Source organism: Balaenoptera borealis (assembly GCF_965194805.1).
Source record: "Balaenoptera borealis genome assembly, chromosome: 19".
NCBI lineage: Eukaryota > Metazoa > Chordata > Mammalia > Artiodactyla > Balaenopteridae > Balaenoptera > Balaenoptera borealis.
In genome coordinates this window covers 51,100,110-51,118,850 of record NC_138878.1, presented here as the reverse complement: position 1 = coordinate 51,118,850, position 18,741 = coordinate 51,100,110, and the positions used below count along the sequence as shown (strand labels likewise).

The following is an 18,741-nucleotide window of genomic DNA, read 5'->3' as shown; positions in this document are numbered from 1 at the left end:
AGGCCTCCCCTGTCGCACGCTGGGCCCAGCTGCCTGTGAAAGAGGCCTGCGTGGGCCGGGTTCCCAGACACTGGCTCCTTCTTGAAGACACAAACCCTTTTGAGTGGGACCCTCCCTCCTCTCTCCTGCCAGAGGTGCCCCTTCCTTCTGAAGGGAAGAGTTTCGGGGGTGGGGTCGGCTTCCCTACTGACCCATCCTCTCCCATCCAGTTGCTTCTACTTGGATCTCCCACACGACGGGGTCTGGCATGAGGTGCCCTACTGGACCCCAAACTCCAGTCAGGGCTCCATGCAGCCCTCTGTGAGGCTGCTGCCAGCCTGGCACTCAGGTGGCATATAGCTGCCCAGTGACCCCTCCAGCCAGCTCTGTAGGGCTCACGTGGACATGCCACTCCTTCTCCTGTCAACACCTCTGGTGGCTGGCTTGACGTGCTGGCATGGCACACTTACCTCTTAGGGTGACATTTAAATGATTTTTACTATAATTGGCCCCCAAACAGGAAAAATAAGTACTATTCAAACTTAATTATCTCTGCCCTTTAGGAAAAAAAATGACACGCAAAGTGCCAGAAAAGATGCTCACAGCTTTTCGGGTTGTATCTGTCAAGTGGTTATTCTTGCTGAGAACCAGGCCTGTGGCTAGTTGGGCGATCTGGGGCCCTTGAGGCCCAGTGTGCGTCAAGGTGGGCGAAGGGCATTTGGTGAGGCCGGCCCCTGAAGTCACTTCCTCCTGGACATAGGGATGGCTTCAGCCGGCTCTCCCATGAGCTGGCTGGCCCTTGCCACTCCTTGACTCCCGTGGCAGATGAAGTGGCTTGTGGCTGGTAGGTGAGGGGTGGACAGGCAAGCACACGGCCCTGGGGCCGCCCACAGATCACAGCTGCCTCGTGTTCTCCTCTCCTTTTCCCCCTCATCCCCCCACCTCCTCTGGTTCCACCTTCTCAAGACCTTGACCTCAGGATGAATACATGGAGATGTTCCCAGGTCTGAAGTCTCCTAGGTCTCTGCTGAGTACTGACTGCCAAGACTCCCAGGTAGGGCAGGCAGGAGCACGTTTCCTGAGGTGTCCTTTGGCAAGACAGCTTGGGAGAGTTAGCGTCCCCCACGGGAGGTGAGGTGAAAAGGTCAGTGTCCAGGCTAATGGCCGAGACGCCCCTCTGTAGGGATCATTGAGGCTGGCCTCGAAAGCATGTCCTTGGCTCTTCCTGAATATTTTTGGGGTTTGCTTTTGATGCCTGTCACAGCTGGAGAGGATGAAGTGACTGGGGACCAGGGGTGAATGGGGACCTGCTGAGAATTCTGGGCGTCTGTCCTGAGCAGGGACTGGAGCCGGGGCAGTCCGCGTGAATGTGGTGATGACACCGATGGCCCTGCCTCTTGCCTTTCCGGCACGTGCTTTTGTGAATGGCTGCAGGGTCAGCTGTGCTGAGGGTGTCACTGCTTGGTAGCAAAGGGTCAGCGAGCTCTTTGCGGTAAGCCCTGGAACCGGGGCCTCCAGCATCCAGGCAAGGTGCTTGTCATCAGTTCCTGCCCCACGTAGCTGCTACAGGCAGTGCTAATGGAGGCACAGCCTTTGGCCATTTAACTTTGAGTCCCGTCTCAATCATAGAAGCTAATGCAATTGGATCATGCAAATTTAATTAACAACGGGAGCTTGATACCCAGTGCCCGCTTCAGAGAGGCCAAAAGGGCGGTAAAGCAAAAAGGGTTCTGGGGCACCAGGCCGCCGATCTTAGTGGACCACTGTCTCCCCGGCCTGGCTCGCTGCCTACGGCTGTGAGCTCCCTGCTGCTGACACCCAAGGCCGCCCATCTGTCCCTGGATTGTGCTCTGTGTTTCCTGGCCACAGTCCGGTCTGGGACGCTTGTTTGGGTGGAGGGGAAAATGGTGCAGGGCTCAGAGAGGGGAGTGGGAATCTGTTTCCTGGGTAGCGGTGCTGGTTGGTCCGTGGTGTTTCAGAGGCATGTGGAGCTTGCTTTTAGAGTGGTCGTTTCCAAATCCCAAAGCGCTCTCCCTCCCTGTCCCCTACGGGCCTCCCCAGGTACACTGTCCTTGGCACCTCCACCTGCCTGTCGTCTGCTCACCCTGAGAGCCCAGGCAGCACAATCTGAAAACCATCTGCTATTTCCTCTGAGGCTTCTTTCAGATCTGACACTTGGTGACTAGAATATCATGCAATCACAGGCAGGACGGGAGTGAATCCCCCATGCTGATGTGGTGCCCAGGCGTGGGACGGTGTGTGTGTGTGTGTGTGTGTGTGCATCTTGGACACCCTTCCCCCAGGTGGCTAGAGCTCCTGATGTGAGCTCTGTCACCAGCAGTGACATTGACTCATCCACCTACCAAGAGGCTGGGGGGTGGGGATGGTGCTTGCTGGACCCACCAGCCCTGCTCAGCGCAGCCGTGACCAGGAGCCCTTTGTGAGGTGGGCAAGGGCTACCCAGCCTCCTCCGCCCTGCGTCTTTGTCTTCTCACTGGCTGATTTTTCAGGGACGATGAGTAAGCTTGAATGTTTCTCATCACAGTGAGTAATACTGTTACTGACTTCTTTAAAATGTTAACTTTTAAACTTTTCTTTAAAGAGGCTCTGTGGGGGCCTGGGAGGGAGCTAGTTTCATGCCCCAAAGCACGGGTGGGCTGGCTGGCTGCCCGGTGGGCTCTCATTGGTAGTAGAGGGAGGTTTGTCCGCAGCTGCTTGCCCCAGGCGGCCAGGGTCACGAACTCGAAGGAGGAGCAGAGGTTGGCTGGGGGAGGTGGAGAGATGCCGGTGGGGTTCAGCAGTCACCCTGTGGCCCAGTGTCCTTTGCCCTCCGAGCCTGTGTTGGGCAGACCGGCTCGGTGCCAGGTGCCGGCTGGGGCAGGGATGGGCCCGGGGCTTCTTGGCCTGGGCTCAGAAGGCAGCCTGGACCCAGCTGCGGCCAAACCCTGACCCTGGTGTTCCCTGTGCTTCTTTTTGAGGATCCACTCGAAGGAGCACTTCAAGGAGAAGTACGCCGTGGACGACGTCCAGTACGCAGACGAGGTCAGTAGTGGCCAACTCCTCCCACTGCAGCAGCCTGGCTGGACATCGCGGGACAGCACGGTCCAGCCACCAGCCCCCTCAGCAGTGCCCTTGTTTGGAGAGAGCAGGCAAGAAACATGCCTCTCAGACCTCCCCGGGAGGCCCCTGGTTTGCTGGGGCAGTGCCCGACTCGGTAGCCGGTGTCTTGTACCTGGCATGTGGCCGCTGAGCTGCCCGGTGGAAGGCTGTCTCTGTGAAGATCTGATCAGGCTTGGCCGGGCCTTCGCGTGTTGGGAGGCCCTTCCCACAGGCCCTCACCAGCTGCAGGTGCCGCTGTCAGAAGAGCCCCAGACAGCGAGAGGCCTGTGGGGCGGAGTGGACCTGGAGGGCCCCTGGCTTTAATCCTCTTCCCAGCGTGGTTGCCCAGTGGCATGTGGCCTGGGTGGGTATGTGACCGTCCTCCTGGGGCTATGAATCTGTCCCCCAATCCAGGCAGTCAAAAGGGGCTGCCCCTGACTTCCACTGCTGTTAGGGCCAGGCCGTGGCAAAGGTGAGGGCACAGCCATGTGCCCCCCTCGTCTCCTTGGGGGACCAAGTCCCCCCGATACTGCACCACTGCCTGGTGCACTGGAGGCCTCTGCTTGTCCCTGGGTGCTGTCACAACCCCCATCCTCTGTGCAGATCGGTGCTGGGTAGAGCATGAACACTCTGAGGTGAGTGCCTGCCGCCCGGGGTGCAGCCCTGGCCTGGCAGGATCGGCTGCACGGAGCCCCCCTGTGCCGCATTTCCCCAGACAGAGGTCGTCGTACACTAAGAGCTGGGGTGCAGTGTGGAAGCTGCCGGAGGAGCCAGCCAGCGGGAGGCCGAGCAGCCCCCGACCCCACTTCCCCTGGGCAGGACACAGTCTGTGACAGGGAATGACAGCAGTGGGTGAGGGGCTGCTTCCCAGGGATTGTGGCCAGGCACACGGTGCGGAACTGGTGTGTCTCAGCCCGGCCTGCTCAGGGGCAGACAGCTCACCTCGATGAGCACCTGTGCCCAGCCCCCGGCAGGCCAGCGCCAGCGTCATCCTGGGCACAGGACAGTCCTGCTGCAGTTCTGCTGTCCTGGAAGGCCAGCCCACTTCTCTGTCAGTATCCGATCCTCCAAGGCCTCGTGCAGCCCACGGCATCCCCTACCAGCTCCGGTCCACACTGGCAATCCTCCTCTGGCTCTTGGGACCAGTTGTGGACCCTGGCCGTGTTCTGGTCTGTACCCTGCCCTTTACTGTCTTGTCTTTGTCACTAAGGCCCAGTTCTTTTTCCCCAGAGTTTACGATCACACTCTCTCCCTGCCCAGTCCCAGAGACGTGTGGACATCAGAGCTGGTTGGGACCCAGGGCTGAACTCAGCAGCCAGGGGCACGGTCTGGTGCAGAAGGTGACCGCACGGGTGGATAGTCAGCCGTAGGGTGGTGCCCAGTCAGGAGGGCGTCGTGGAGGAGTGCCCCTTACTTCCATGGGGCCTGTATCTGCAGCACCTTCTGTCTGGCTAGAGTGTGAAGGCAGGGGGGGCTTTTGGTGGGTCTTTATTTTATGTCATGTGATTTCAATACCAGGTTATTGGGGGTGACTCATAGCATCTAAAGAGTCTGTTAATATACACGTGATGTGTTGCATCGACCTTTGGGTATAGGATCTCCAATAGTCTGAACATTTATTTGCACGCCCCTAATGAGGTCATTTGCCACTTACAGTAAGTCCCTTACAAATGAACGAGTTCCATTCCGAGAGCGTGTTCGTAAGTTCAATTTGTAAGTGCAACAAGGTTAGCCTAGGTGCCCAACTAACACAATCGGCTATATAGCACTGTACTGTAATAGGTTTATGATACTTTTCACACAAATAATACATAAAAAACAAACACAAAAAATACAGAAAACATTTTTAATCTTACAGTACAGTACCTTGAAAAGTACAGTAGTGCAGTACAACAGCTGCCATACAGGGGCTGGCATTGAATGAACGGGCAAGAAGAGTTACTGACTGGAGGAGGAAGAGGAGGTGGGAGATGGTAGAGCTGAAAGATCATCAGCAATAGGAGATGGAGGGCAAGCTGCAATTTCACTCACACCTGATGTTGATGGAATGCACTTACGCATCTTTGAAAGTTTGCAACTTGAAGGTTCATATGTAGGGGACTTACTGTACCTTGTATTTTTGAAGTGCTAGAGAGAGAGGGACGCCCATCCTTAGTACTGATTTTGTTCTGACCCTCTCCTTTGGTGGGTGTATCCCTCCTACCTTTGTAAACTGCATCTTAACATTATTGCTCTTTGGGACCTTGACCTTCTGGGTCTCCTCGGTGTGAAACCTGGAGGGGGCAGCCTGGAATGGGCCCTGAGGCTCAGCGCATCAAGTCAGAGCGTCTCTCTGCCGCAGCCTCCCAGCCACAGTCTGGTGTTTTTGCTTTTATGACCGGGGTGGGCGGGGAGGGGGGCGGTGGCCGTGAACTCAGCTCCATTTACACAGTGATTTCTGGCGAGAAGGAGAGCCGGCCTGCAAATGCGGTAAAACAGAGGAGGTCTTGAGTGTCAGGCCAGGAAAGCCTGTCATGATAGTGTAGAATTACAGCCCCACAGACCAGCTCATTCTGAGTCTGTATTTATGAAGCAGAATCTTAAGTGAAGGCTTCAGTGGAGTTGAGAGCACGGAGCTTTCTGCGGGGCCGCGCCATTATCACTGTCATCGTTAATCGGCCTCGTTGTGACTATTACTGCTATGGATCTTATTGGAAACGAGGGCTCCTGTGGACCGTGGGACAGGTGCTTCACTCCAGGGTGGCACCTGTGGGTTCCAGCAACCTCAGCAGCTCACACAGATCCCCTCCTCCCTCCACCCTGTCCCGTGGTGGGCCACAGTCTCACCCCATTAAGAGGAATCCAAGGCTCCAAGCAGTGAAGGGCCTCATCCACGGCCGCATGGCCACGGACCCCACCGACTTTGGACCCCAGGGGTTCGCCCTCCACCTCTGCCTTTGCCCTGTCAGAAGTGAACAGATGCTGCAGGACACGCCTCCAGAGGTGACAAGGCTCCCAAGTGCCTTTGATTTTCTGTGGCTTGAAATGGAGCCCGACTCAAGTAGACACCTGGGCTGGGAGGCACTCGAGGGTGCCTGGGGCTACTCCATCATGGAGAGCGAAAGGAAGCCCTTTATGTTGGGGAAGGGTTCCCTGGACCAGTTCTGTGGTGCTCAGCTTGATCTAACCTTGGGCAGCCTTGGCTATAAATCACAGACGAGAAGCAGCTGACACTTGTCTCCTGTGAAAGAAGGCAGGAATCCCCCACCCCAGGCCATGGCCCGTCACTCGATACCACATGTACAGTACAGGTGTCTGATGTAGCAAACCTGGCTATCTAGTTTCCCTCCTCCTGTAGGTGATCCTGAGTTTATTGAGAAGGTAGAGTGAATGGTGGCTCCCCTGAGAGGGGGGAGCTCAGGAGAACCTTGAGAGGGGCTACTAGACATTGCTATCAAGGTGCAGTGCAGTGGCTGGTGTTCATGGGGACGGGAGTTGGCCGGGCGGAGGGCACATTTTGTGTTCTCCTTTATGGCACCAGGCAGATGTTGCCAGGGTCACTGGCTTGGATGTAAGAGGCCTTGGTGGCAGCACAGTGATAGATGCTGCCTGCCTCTCTGCTTCGGTGGGTAGAGGCGTCAGGGAGTGGTGGGGTCTGCGGCAGGCCCTCTGAATGCTGTGTGGGACTGCTCATCCCAGGTTACTAGATACACCAGTTGTTCGTGGTCTTTCCCAATGTTTAAATTTTAGAAACAAATTGAAATTTTTATTTTTTAATTTTTATTTAGCTATTTATTTTGGCTGCACCACGCGGCTTGTGCGATCCTAGTTCCCCGACTAGGGATCAAACCCGGACCCTTGGCAGTGAGAGCGCGGAGTCCCAACCACTGGACTGCCAAGGAATTCCCCCCAAATGGAAAATTTTAAATGCATTGCTGGCCGCCAGCGTGCAGCCCTGTTTCAGACTGCCGTGAAAAAGGTTTATTTTTAAAAGCTTTGCTTTTTGCACAGTGAAGCCCAGCTCCCGGAGCAGTGCAGGCTTTCTTGACAGCACTGGTCAAAGATTGTCCAGCCCCTTTTTCTGGATCATCACCCTTGAAGAGTGGCCAGCAGGCCTGGTGGGAGCTTTGGGCACGAGGGTGCATGAGGTGTCCACGGGAAGCCTCTGACTGTCCCCAGGGGAGGATCCTTGTCCACAGGGCCCTGAGGAGTTCTGTGCGTGCTGTCCACTGCGACCTGCCGGAGAGGCCAGGCTACCTGGGAAACCGATGCTGTGGCATGAAGCAAGGCAAGGCGTTTAACAGCACTGGTTCATGAGAGCTGGTGGGTCCCCAGTGACCACTGGTCCATGGAAATGAGGCCCCGTGTGGACAGAGCCACGTCGTCCTGTGTGCGGAGCTTTATTTCCCACCGGTGACGCATAGCTGCCTCAACGTCCGTTGCCTTAATTTCGGAGGCAGGGAATCAGGGTGTGCTGACGAGAGTGTAGCACTGATTGGTCTCCACGGGGAAGGACAGGTGCAGCGGCCTGGCTGGGGGAGGTTTTGCAGCCACAGAGGTAACCAGGGCCCACTCAAGCGTTCATGATCAATAAAAGATGCTGCCCTGCCAGGACCAGCAGACACCCGGCCTGCTGCGTCAGGCCTCCTCCATCCGTCTGCACATCGGGTGGCATTGAGAGGGCTGCTTTCTCCTCCATTATCCCCAAGCAGCACGTCCTGAGTCACGGCCGAGAGAAAAACCAGCAGCCCACACATTTGTTATCCTGCTCCCCTCTCCCAAGGACAATAGCACATACAATTCCCAAGTGCCTACTCGTGCTCTGGTTGTGCTGCCGTAATTGACGGACGCGCTCTGTGCTGATGAATGTAGACCGTTCAGTCGCCGTAACAACACACCCAGGGCCCGACAAGTGCGGCTCTGGTTCCTTCTAATGAGCCGCCCCCTCTTCGCAGAGGGCCTGGGGCGTGCTAGCGACTCACCACGCTGTTGTGTGTGGAGCTCAGAGGCTGGGCTTCAGTCATTCTCAGAGCAGTTACTGAGCAAGCGAGGAGGGTCCAGGGAGATGGAGCGTTGGGCTTGCTGGTGGGAGGGTGGTTGGTACACATCCAGAGAGTCATCTGGCCGTGAGCATCAAAACCTTGACGAAGTACGGGGCTTGTCGCCCAGCAGTTTCACTGGGTCAATTTTTTTTTTTTAAGGAAGTCATTTTTTTTAAGGAAGTAAAGACTTTATATCAGGATGTCCATCAGGGCATGATTTATAAAGTTAATCATTAGAAATAATGTAAGTGCCCAGTAGAGGAATGAATAAATAAACTATGCCAGATCTGTTAAGAGAATATGACACAGCCACCCCTGTGCTCTCTTTTAACTATGGGCAGATTAACCCATAAGCCTTTTCACTGGTGAAATCTGGACATTTGCAGTACCAGCTTCCTGGGTGGTTACATGAGATGAGTCTGCAGTGACTGGCACAGGCTGTGTAATCAAGTGTTCCCTGGACTTTTACCATCCCCCGTGGTAGTGACTGGTAAAAATGGCGTGTTTGAAGAATATTTAATGACAGGAAATAAGCGAAGCATGTAACTTCATATGATCCAAATGTCATTACAGATCTCTGTTTTTATGTGCAGAGATAAAAAGTCTCAGGGGATGGTTTTGTAGGTGTATTTTATCTTTTTATAGTTTTCGGTATCTTCCAGGTTTTATCTGGCAGCCTCTCAGTATTAAAAAGCATATATATATATATATGTATGTGTGTATATATATATATATATATATATATATGTCAGAACTTATCAAAACGTGCACTTCAAATAATGTGCAGCGTAGAGTATGTCGGTGATGGCTCAATAAAGCTGTTGAAACAACAAACAACAAATCTTCCTCACTCTCGCCCTGTGTCAAGGTGTGAGAGTTTAGGGTGGGAGCGTGGGGAGGGGGCTCAATACGGTAGGAGCTGCAGTGGCCAAGATGCAGAGCAGACTGAGGGGTGGGGCCAGGAGAGGAGGAAGGTGGTCCCACCGGGGTGGCCCGCACCCTTGGGGTGAGGATGTCATGGCCGAGGCAGTGTGATCGGCCAGGGGGGCAGTAGAGGAGGGAGTGGACCAACCCGCCGGGGGGCCAGAGACCTCAGTCCTGAGTTCAAATTGAGGAAGCGGCTAAGATGGGGAGAAGGCGTCCCAGGCAGAGGTGAGAGCCCAGGCAGAGGCATGGGGAGGTGATCTTGCGTGGCAAGCTCGTTCAGGGGGTCGGGTGGGAAGCAGCCAGCGTGCAGGGGCCTGAGTGGGCCGTGGGAGGGATGGAAAGCGAGGATGTGGGGTTGGGGGTGGCAAGTCCATGTGGTCAGGGGGATGAACGGGGGCAGGGAGGAGGGTGTCTACCCTGGGCACCAGTGCCGAAGAGATTGCCTCAGTTGGTCTTTCATGAGGGACCAGGCAGATGAACAGAGGTGCTAGCCTTGGAGGGCGGGTGGGTCTGGCTGTTTGGAGCTGGGATCTGTGTGGGGCTCGGAGCCAGGGCAGCACGTGGGGAAGCCAGGTTTAAGTTTGAATCCCTCTCTGTTGCCTGATAGCTGTGTGGCTTTCAGAAGTCCCTTATTCTCTGTAAACTTTTGTTTTAAGGACGTGCTTGATCAGTGTGAGCTGTCAGTATTTAATAACGCTGGTACGTCATCACCATCAGGCTTCACGTGGTGGCGCTAAAGTGGATTTTTCTTTCTGACCTTTCAGATCGCCAGCGTCCTGACATCACGGAGCCCCTCCGTCCTCCTCACTTTGGTAAGTGGCTGGTGTTCAGGGACCAGGCAGCGTTTGAGTACAGGGAGGGGCTTTAGGGAGCCGCTTGCCCCTGCAGAGGTCAGGGCATGGGGAGGATTGAAAACTGAGAGCAACGGTCATTGATGATAAATAGTGACACCTCAGTCTGAATTGCTAAACGTGTCCAGGACCCGTCCTCCATTCTCCAGTCGACCTGGGCTGTGTCCTGTCCCGAGGCCACTGTGGACAAGACGCCACGTGTACTCCGAGGGTTAAAACCTGACTAGAGGATGTATTTGTGTCAGGTTGAACTCTTGGGGTTTGTGGATGTAGAATATCAGTTTGCTTCCACACTGTGTCTCCTCCGTTGTTGATAGAGTTTGAAAAACACACCCTTTGCATCTGCCCATGAGGGTGCTGGGCTGTGTGGCATCAGATTTTGGACTCGGGGCACTAAATGACGGAGGGCCTGCTGCAGCCTGGGGCAGGCAAGGGTGCACGGTGCATCCTCTCAGGGCGGGGAGGGGGTGCTGAGGCTTTGAAATGACTCTGAGAAGAAGTCTGCTTTCTTATACTTCTTCAACCTTGGGGAGCTTCAAATATGAAGAGTATGCAGCCCTTCTACCCTCCCAAAGTGACCCTTCTCTCCTTTGTTAATTGATGTTTACCGAAATAGTTTTTCTCAGTTATTTTTGTTAGCACTACACACGATCTCTTTTTTCCACCCTGCTGTTTTGATGGCTGAGAAGAAGCGTTATGACTGTGGTCATGGAGGGTTCAGTGTGTTTTATTTGGGGGGATACAATTAGACATCGACCTGAAGGTCTTGAGGAAGAATTAAAAGGCCTGGCCTCTCTGGTGATGGCACGTTTTCCTCTGAATCTTCTGTTTTGTCTCCGCTCCTGTCTGAGTTCCAGTTGGAGTCTCCTTACAATCAGGGAAAGGAGAGGAATGTAACACAGAATCTCGGTGTCACGGAGAAAGGCCCCTCCTGCCTGAGTTGGGTCACACCCGCGTCTCTGGAAGGGCCGGATTTGGCAGTGCTTTTCAGGACACTGTCTGTGGGGAGCGTGTGTGCACACACGTGCACAGGGAGACCAGCCAGCCTTGGGGCGGCGGAGGGATTTGTGGTTGGAGGTGGTCCTGGTCCGAGGTCTTCTCACCCAGCTTCCACCTGTGCCCAGGCAGCCTGAGCTGGGGTCAGCAAGGTGCTTGGATGGAGGAGGCCTTGCTTTCTCTCCTTTTCAAGCTGCAGCAGAGAAAGGAGGGCTGCCCTTGTGCTGGGGCCCGGCCTGGAGTTACCTGAAAGGCGGGCAGGGGTGGGTTGGCTGGGCTGAGGCGGGGGCTCCCCGTCGTCGCCCCGTGTGGTGGGTCCGCGCCCTCACGTTCCCTCTCTCTCTCCAGCGCGGCGTCAACACCGACAGCGGCAGCATCTGCAGGGAGGCCTCCTTCGAGGGCATCAGCAAGTGAGTCCTGGGGCCCCGGGAACCATCTCCCTTCATCCTCCGTCAGGTCACATCTTCACCAGCAGGCTGGCCCAGTCTACAGACTAGACACAAAACACACAAACAGGAGGATGCTAAAAAGGGATTAGATTGGGTGATTCGAGGACATGCTTAGAAAAATAATTTGCCTAAATTCACTCCAACCTTGACTTTAAGGATCGATGCCACTTCCCTGTCAAGCTCTACCTTGAAAGCACAGGCCCGCCACGTGCTTAGGGAGCCCTGGCCACCGTGCACACACATGGGGCGGCTGTTTTCCTTCCAGGGACCTGCTCTGAGCTCCGTGGTCTTTGTTTTTATCAGCCCCCTCCCCTCACTCCTAGCCCCTGACCTCCCCTAGCCTGGCTCACAACTTCCCCGTGTCCCCTGCTGCCCCAGTCGCAGATGGCCCCCCCCTTACCTGCCCTTGCTCCCCAGCGTAGCCCCAGGCCCAGCCCCCCAGCTCTGTTCCCCTTCTAGGCCTCTCCAGGCAGGAGGGCAGGTGTTGGGCACAAGGAGCCAGCACCTCTCCCGCCTTGCCACCCTCACACCCTGGCCCCTGTGTCCCCGGGCTGGCTGCTGACGGGCCCTGCGGGAGGTGGTCTGTAGGGCCCGAGGCTGCAGCAGATGAGCCCGTGAGGGGAGGCACCTGCTCCTTGGGGCTGCCGAGTGTGGACAGCTCGCCTGGTCTCCTGTTTCTCCGGCCCCAGCCCCTCCCCCCCGCCTGTACTCTGCACCACGGCACCCTCTGTCCTTTGGTGGACCGAGGAAGTGCCTTATAATTATGTATGAGCCTGAGCCACGGGAATCTGTGCGTATGTGTGGTGCGTGATGCGATTAGGAGAGATTATGAGCTCATAAATATGTATCACTTCCCCCAGCGATAAGAGCGGTGGGCCATCAGGTTTGCTTCTTTTCGTCGCACGCATCTCCGCATCCTCTTGGGAGCTCCCCAGAGCGGCCTCGCCTCCCACACCGGCAGTGATTAGCCCAGCTCGTTGAGATGCTGGCCGTGGAGCCGCTGTCTTTCTCCAGGCCCTTGAGGGGAGTGGTACGGGGCGCAGCTTGCTGCGGCCTCTCCTGATCCGAGCCCCCCCTGGTGCCCCAGCACTGCCCGGTGCGGGGCGGCTCCTGTGCCCTGCTCACCTGCCTCCGCTCTGGTCCCGTGGGCTGGCCTCTCCAGTCTCGACTTGGGTCTCCCTGCCTTGTGGGGAAGCCCTGAGCTAGAAGGAGGGAGCCGTGGTTGCTGCCACACCGACCGGTTCTGTGACCTTAGCAGAACTCGCCTCTGAGCCTCAGCTCTCCCATGTGAAGCACGGTGCATCTCAGGCTTGCTGTGGGATGAAATGAGATCCCGCTCGTCCGGAGCCTGGCGTGGAGCTGGTGCTTAATAAACAGTTGCCCACGAGCAAACCCCCATCACGCCCCAGTGCCCCTCCGAGCCTCAGTTTCCCCGGCTGTGTAGTGGGCCAGCGGACTTCAGGATCCCCGATGACAAGATTCCTGGATGTCAGTGAGCTGTGGGGTCTTTCTTCCCCGCCCCCACAGCCGAGGTCTCTGCTGCAGAGAACGCCTTCTCAAGCACCCAGGGCCCAGGCCCCGGGGGTGCTGTGGTGGGGATGGCTCCTGGCTGCTCCCTAAGGTTTTCTGGGGGAGCGGTGGGGGACTCCAGGGACATCATCACTCTCTGTGAGCACTGGAAGTTGAGGCCTCGTCCCCACTCCCCCGGGAGGAGTCCCACTGTGAACTGACCTCTCCCTCCACTGAGCAGACCCCAGCCTCTGTTCCCTGCTGCTCCCTGAGTCCCCGTGGCCCCTGCCAAGAGCCCAGAGGATCCTGTGCTTGGCCAACACCCCACCCCACCTTGGGAGGCTTTTTGGAGAGCCTTTGCACACTCTCCCAGTCTGGCCCTCTCCAACCCATGGTCCAGTCCAGACGGGGGCTGACTCTGAGCCGCTCCCCAGGCCCCTCACTGCTGGGCTGAGTGCCTGCCGCCATGCTGGGGGAATTCATTTCCACACCCATGTGGCAGGCTGAGTTTTCTGACTTGGCTGAAGTATCGCAGGTGAGAGCCCTCCCTGCCTTGGGGTCCCCCGGCCTCCCTGTGGTACTCCCTCCCCTCCTGTCCCCTCACACCTTGCTTTGGGCCTCACATCCCACTGTGGCACCCTTCGTGTAGCTCCGCCCTTAGGGGTTGCTCCATTTGGGTACCCCCCCAACCTGCGCACTGTGGCCACTGACCTCGGGCCCCCTGCCAGCACCTTCCCTGCAGAAAGTCGTGTCTGTATTCCTGGGGTCTGGGTGCAGCTCAGCCCCCTGTCTCCCACCCACCCCAGCTCTGCCACCTTTCGGCCCCTGCGCCAGGCTGGAGAGGCCCTTGTCCTCCAGAGCTGTTGCGGCTCAGTGACCGCATTCACTTGCCAGCCATGAGCACCTCCAGCAGTTTGCAGGGATAATAATAGCCTGTTTCCTATGCAAGATGAATCTTGCTGTCGTCCTACTTTCCAATACTCAACTGCTTCTATCGTCGGTCGCTTCTCACTGCCCTAATGCAGTGCTTTATTCCTGGAATTTTTGTTTTTGACCCTTTTGAACTTCTCTGCAGCACCTCCCATCTTGGATCCTTCATTGACCTGGTCTGGCAGAAGTTCAGGTTTTGGCCTCTCGGTTTGTCCTGATGGGCCACGCCAGGCCACCTTCACCGCTTGGCCTGGGGGCAGGAGGGAGCTTGTGATGCAACAGTGGCCTCGGCTGTCCACCCAGCTAGGCAGTCAGCCTGTCAGCTCTCCGGACGTGGCTCCTCAGGGTTGGCCGCCTCGGGCCTGTCACCTCGGTGGGGCTGTGGGTTTGGTCCTGGGAGCCCTCAGACCTCCCTTGGCCTTCCCAGATCAGGGCCAGGTCGCCCGCTGCCCACGGCAGGGGGTGTGCCAGGTGTCCCAGTGGTGGGGTCGGCAGAGGACTCGGAGCGGGGAGACAGAGGCGGGGTCGGGTGGTAGACATGCGCTGGGATCTCCCCATGGCCGGGGGCCCCTGGGCTCACCAAGGGGTGTGGCCTTGTCCTCCCTGGGGAGCAAGGGTGTGATTATGCTGGGGTGACGGGAGCAGGTGGGGACAGTCTGTAGGCCTCGTGCTGAATTTGACTCCAGCCCCGGCCACAGCTCCCTGTACAGCGGGATTGGTGCCTGGGTAGCTCCCGGGGAAGGGGTGGAAGGAGCAGGCCCTGTAGTGGGCTCCGGCCAGAGGACAGGGTCAGGTGCTCATTGCCAGGTGCTGGTGAGGGCAGGGCCGGGGCTGGTCTGTGGAGAGGGTAGCTCCACAGGAAAGACACCTTCTTCCTGGGGGCGGCACATACCACAGCTGCCTGGAGCAGCTGGGTCCTGCAGCTGGGAGCAAAGGCAGACGTGATTCGTCTTTGTTAGCATCAGAGGGGAGGTAGACTTGAGAGCAGGCTTTCCTCAGACAGATGGACAGACAGACAGACCCTGGCTATGAAGGGAAAGAGGTTATCTGTGGGGGGCCAGGTGGCCTATGGGCCACCTTCTTTTTTTTTTTTTTTTTTTAAATTTTATAGCTACTTTATTTATTTAGTTATTTATTTTTGGCTGTGTTGGGTCTTCGGTTCGTGCGAGGGCTTTCTCTAGTTACGGCAAGTGGGGGCCACTCTTCATCGCGGTGCGGGGACCGCTCTTCATCGCGGTGCGCGGGCCTTTCACTATCGCGGCCCCTCCCATTGCGGGGCACAGGCTCCAGACGCGCAGGCTCAGTAGTTGTGGCTCGCGGGCCTTAGAGCACAGGCTCAGTAGTTGTGGCTCACGGGCCCAGCTGCTCCGTGGCATGTGGGATCTTCCCAGACCAGGGCTTGAACCCGTGTCCCCTGCATTAGCAGGCAGATTCTCAACCACTGCGCCACCAGGGAAGCCCCTGGGCCGCCTTCTTGGCCTGAGACAGTTCCCTCCAAGGCAGGCAGGCTGCCCAGGAGCCCTGGGCAGGGGCAGCGAGTGGAGAGCGCTGTTTCACGCCGTTGTCTGACCGAGAAACATGGTCGATGTTTTACATTAGCTGGTTATTCAGGATAAGCATATTTCTTATCTTCTGGCATTTACTTAAATTGCCTTGCATATTTGACGACGATTGGTTACAAATTAATTCCATTTAAATAAGCAGTTAAATATGAAATTGCTGAATTTGGGGGTTATTAATGCAGGAATATTAATGTTCAGGGATGTGAATTTTCAAACCCAAGAAATAGAGGGACATTATTAAAACTCGACAGTTACAATAAAATGCCAGTCTGTGGTGTGGGGACCAGTGGCTTTCTGGTTACTGTTAACTTATGTATCAAGTTAACAATTTGGATTGAGGTTCTGATTATGGCTCATGGAATCTCCATGAGTCTCCTGAAGAGACAAGAACCCGCCCCAGCCCCCATTGCGGGTGGAGTGGGGGGCCTTCTGGGACCTGTTCTCCATCTTCCAGTTAGAAACTGCAGGGAGGAGCCCGGGGGCTGGGGCGGGGCTGGCTGGGCTTATACTACTCACTGTCGATCACCCAGCCCACAGCTAGAGCCCACCAGGGAGGTACCCTCTGCTTCCAGGACATTCCCCACCTTCATGGGCTCTGGTGGGCTTTGTTGTTGATTTTACACAATTATTACATGCTCGTTGTGGAAAGCTCTAACTAGCACAGAGGCGAAAGCAAGGAATGTTCAAATTTCATTACCTGAGTTAAACCACTGACGTTGCAGTGAATGTCTTTTGGACTCTTACGTGTGTGTCTGAGGGTGTTTCTCTATCTGGATGTTTTTGTGTCTGAGTGTGCATTTGTGTGAGTCTGTGTGTTTCTGTTTGTGTGTATATTTGGGTGTGGATCTTTGTGTGTTAGTCCAAGTTTATGCCTTCATGTGTGTGTGTGTGAATGTATTTGCCTGTGTCTGTGAATATACATCTGTGTGTGTCTGCCTGCGCCTCTTTTCTAAGCATATGCCTGTCTGTGTGTGTTTCTGTGTGTTTGCATCTATGTCTTTGTGCCTGGTCACCTTGCTGTTTGTGTGTGTGTGTGTGCACGTGTGTATATGTACGTATGTTTTGTAACGTGAGATTTTACTGGCGTGTTTGGCTTTTGAGGAGATAGGCCATCGCTTTTCCTAGCGTCAAAGTGATATTTGGCAGAATGGGAGACAGTCTATATTGCCGTCTTTATTTATGTCATCTCCTGCTCTGTTCTTCACTCTGAGCCATGTTGGCTCTCTGTGGTCTCTTTGATATTTCACAAGTAGGGCTTGATTCTTCAACATTTTGGTAGACTTTGAATTAAGTAGTCTTATTTTTATAGTTAGGGATCCTGAAAGCTTCGAAGATCTGTAATCCTTTCAGCCTGCTAATACCTCCTTCCCTCTCCCCGTCCTTGTCCCTCCTTCAGCCACAAGTGGGGGTACCAGCTGCACAACCACAGCATTAGATAGGTGTTTTCAAACACCCATCAGTGAGGCCATGGAGGATTCCTGGTGGGTCACAATCCTATATGCCCTGTGTGATATCCTGGCTTGAGATGGAGCAGGGCTCAGAATCTTGAGGATTGAAGGCTTCCCAAGGCTTCTCTGCTGAGGATCATACATTGTGCTGAGACACATTGCGCTTATCTAGCTGTCTCACTGATAGCTTGAGCTCTGAGTCACACATGACAGAAGTGTCCCAACCTGATCCTTTTGTCTCCTGGGTTCCCTTTTCAGTTATGTTCATCTTATCAAAGAACTTTTGGCTTTGTAGATTTTTCTCTATTGTATGTTTGCTTCTTATTTCATTGATTTTTTGCTTTAAAAAATTTCTAATCTCTTTAGGTTTTATTTGTTCTTTCTCTGGTTCATTGAGAAAGAAGAAAGATATTTCTGGGATGGAAGTTTATTTTTATTGATTTATTTATTTGGCTGCGTCAGGTCTTCATTGCTGCACGCGGGCTTTCTCTACTTGTGCCAAGCAGGGGCCCGCTCTTCCTTGCAGTGCATGGGCTTCTTATTGCTGTGACTTCTCTTGTTGCGGAGCACGGGCTCTAGGCGCGTGGGCTTCAGTAGTTGCAGCATGCAGGCTCAGTAGTTGCGTCACGCAGGCTTCAGTAGTTGCGGCACATGAGCCCAGTAGCTCTGTGGCATGTGGGCTCTTCCTGGACCAGGGGTCAAACCCGTGTCCCCTGCATTGGCAGGCGGATTCTTAACCACTGCGCCACCAGGGAAGTCCCGGGATGGAAGTTTAGATCATTGATTTTCAACGTTCTTTTCTACTGCCTACATTTAGAGCTATAAATTTTTCTCTAAGCACTACTTTAGCTGCATTCGCCAATTATGATATTTCATGGTTTTATTTTCTGATTTTATTATTATCTCTTCTTTGAACTGTAGGTATTTAGAAGTTTATTGCTTAATTCCCAAACAATTTTGGATTTTATATTTTTCTGTTACTGATTCCTAGTTTAATTCTACTGTAATCAATGAATATTCTCTGTATTTCATCCCTTTGAAATTTGTTGAAACTTCCAACATATGTTATTGTTTCATGATAAGTGTTTCATGTATACTTAAAGAGAGCATGTAGTCTGCAGTTGTTGGCTGTAGTGTTCTGTATATGTCAATGAAATTAAGTTGGTTAATTGTATTGTTTGTATCTTCTGCAACTTTACTGATTTCTCTGTTTGCTTGTTCTGTCATCAGAAGAGGTATGTGAAAATCTGAAACTATGCTTGTTGATTTATCTGTTTCTCATTTCTGTCAATTTTTATAAATCAATTTTATTAGAATAAAATTTATATACAATAAAATTCATTATGTGTATAATTCAGTAAGTTTTTAAAAACAGCTTTGTTGTAATATAATTCACATACTTTACAACTGACCCACTTAAACTGTACAACTAAAATGCCTTTTTGTATGTCTATAGATTTGTGCAGTCATCATCACAATCAATTTTAGAATATTTTCATCACCCAAGAAGAAACCCTGTACCCATTAGCAGTCATTCCCTTGGCCACCACTAATCTATTTTCTGTCTTTATGGATTTGCCTACTTTAGCATTTGATATAAACGGAGTCATACAGTATGTGGCCTTTTATATCTGGCTTCGTTCACTGTGTTTTCAAAATTCATCCATGTTGTAGCATGAATCAGTACTTTGGTCATTTTTATGGCTGAGAAATATTCCAGTCTATGGATATATTGGTTTCTGTTTGCATAATATATCTTTTCCCATCCTTTCACTTTCATCTTGTGTCTTTGAGTCTAAAGTGTCTCTTTTGGGCTTCCCTGGTGGCACAGTGGTTGAGAATCTGCCTGCCAATGCAGGGGACACGGGTTCGAGCCCTGGTCTGGGAGGATCCCACATGCCGCGGAGCAACTGGGCCCGTGAGCCACAACTACTGAGCCTGCGCGTCTGGAGCCTGTGCTCCGCAACAAG

The 18,741-nt window shown here is 54.1% G+C and overlaps 1 protein-coding gene across 2 annotated transcripts in view; it reads left to right on the top strand.

Moving 5' to 3' along the window:
- The window catches only part of PEPD (peptidase D), a 114,221-nt gene that overhangs the window by 14,922 nt on the left and 80,558 nt on the right, over positions 1–18,741 (top strand). For both annotated transcript variants that reach the window (XM_082366532.1, XM_082366533.1), the window contains exons 4-6: positions 2,958–3,021; positions 9,791–9,838; positions 11,222–11,283. In XM_082366532.1, the coding sequence (XP_082222658.1) occupies positions 2,958–3,021; positions 9,791–9,838; positions 11,222–11,283 (174 nt within the window). The remainder of the gene's footprint in view (positions 1–2,957; positions 3,022–9,790; positions 9,839–11,221; positions 11,284–18,741) is intronic.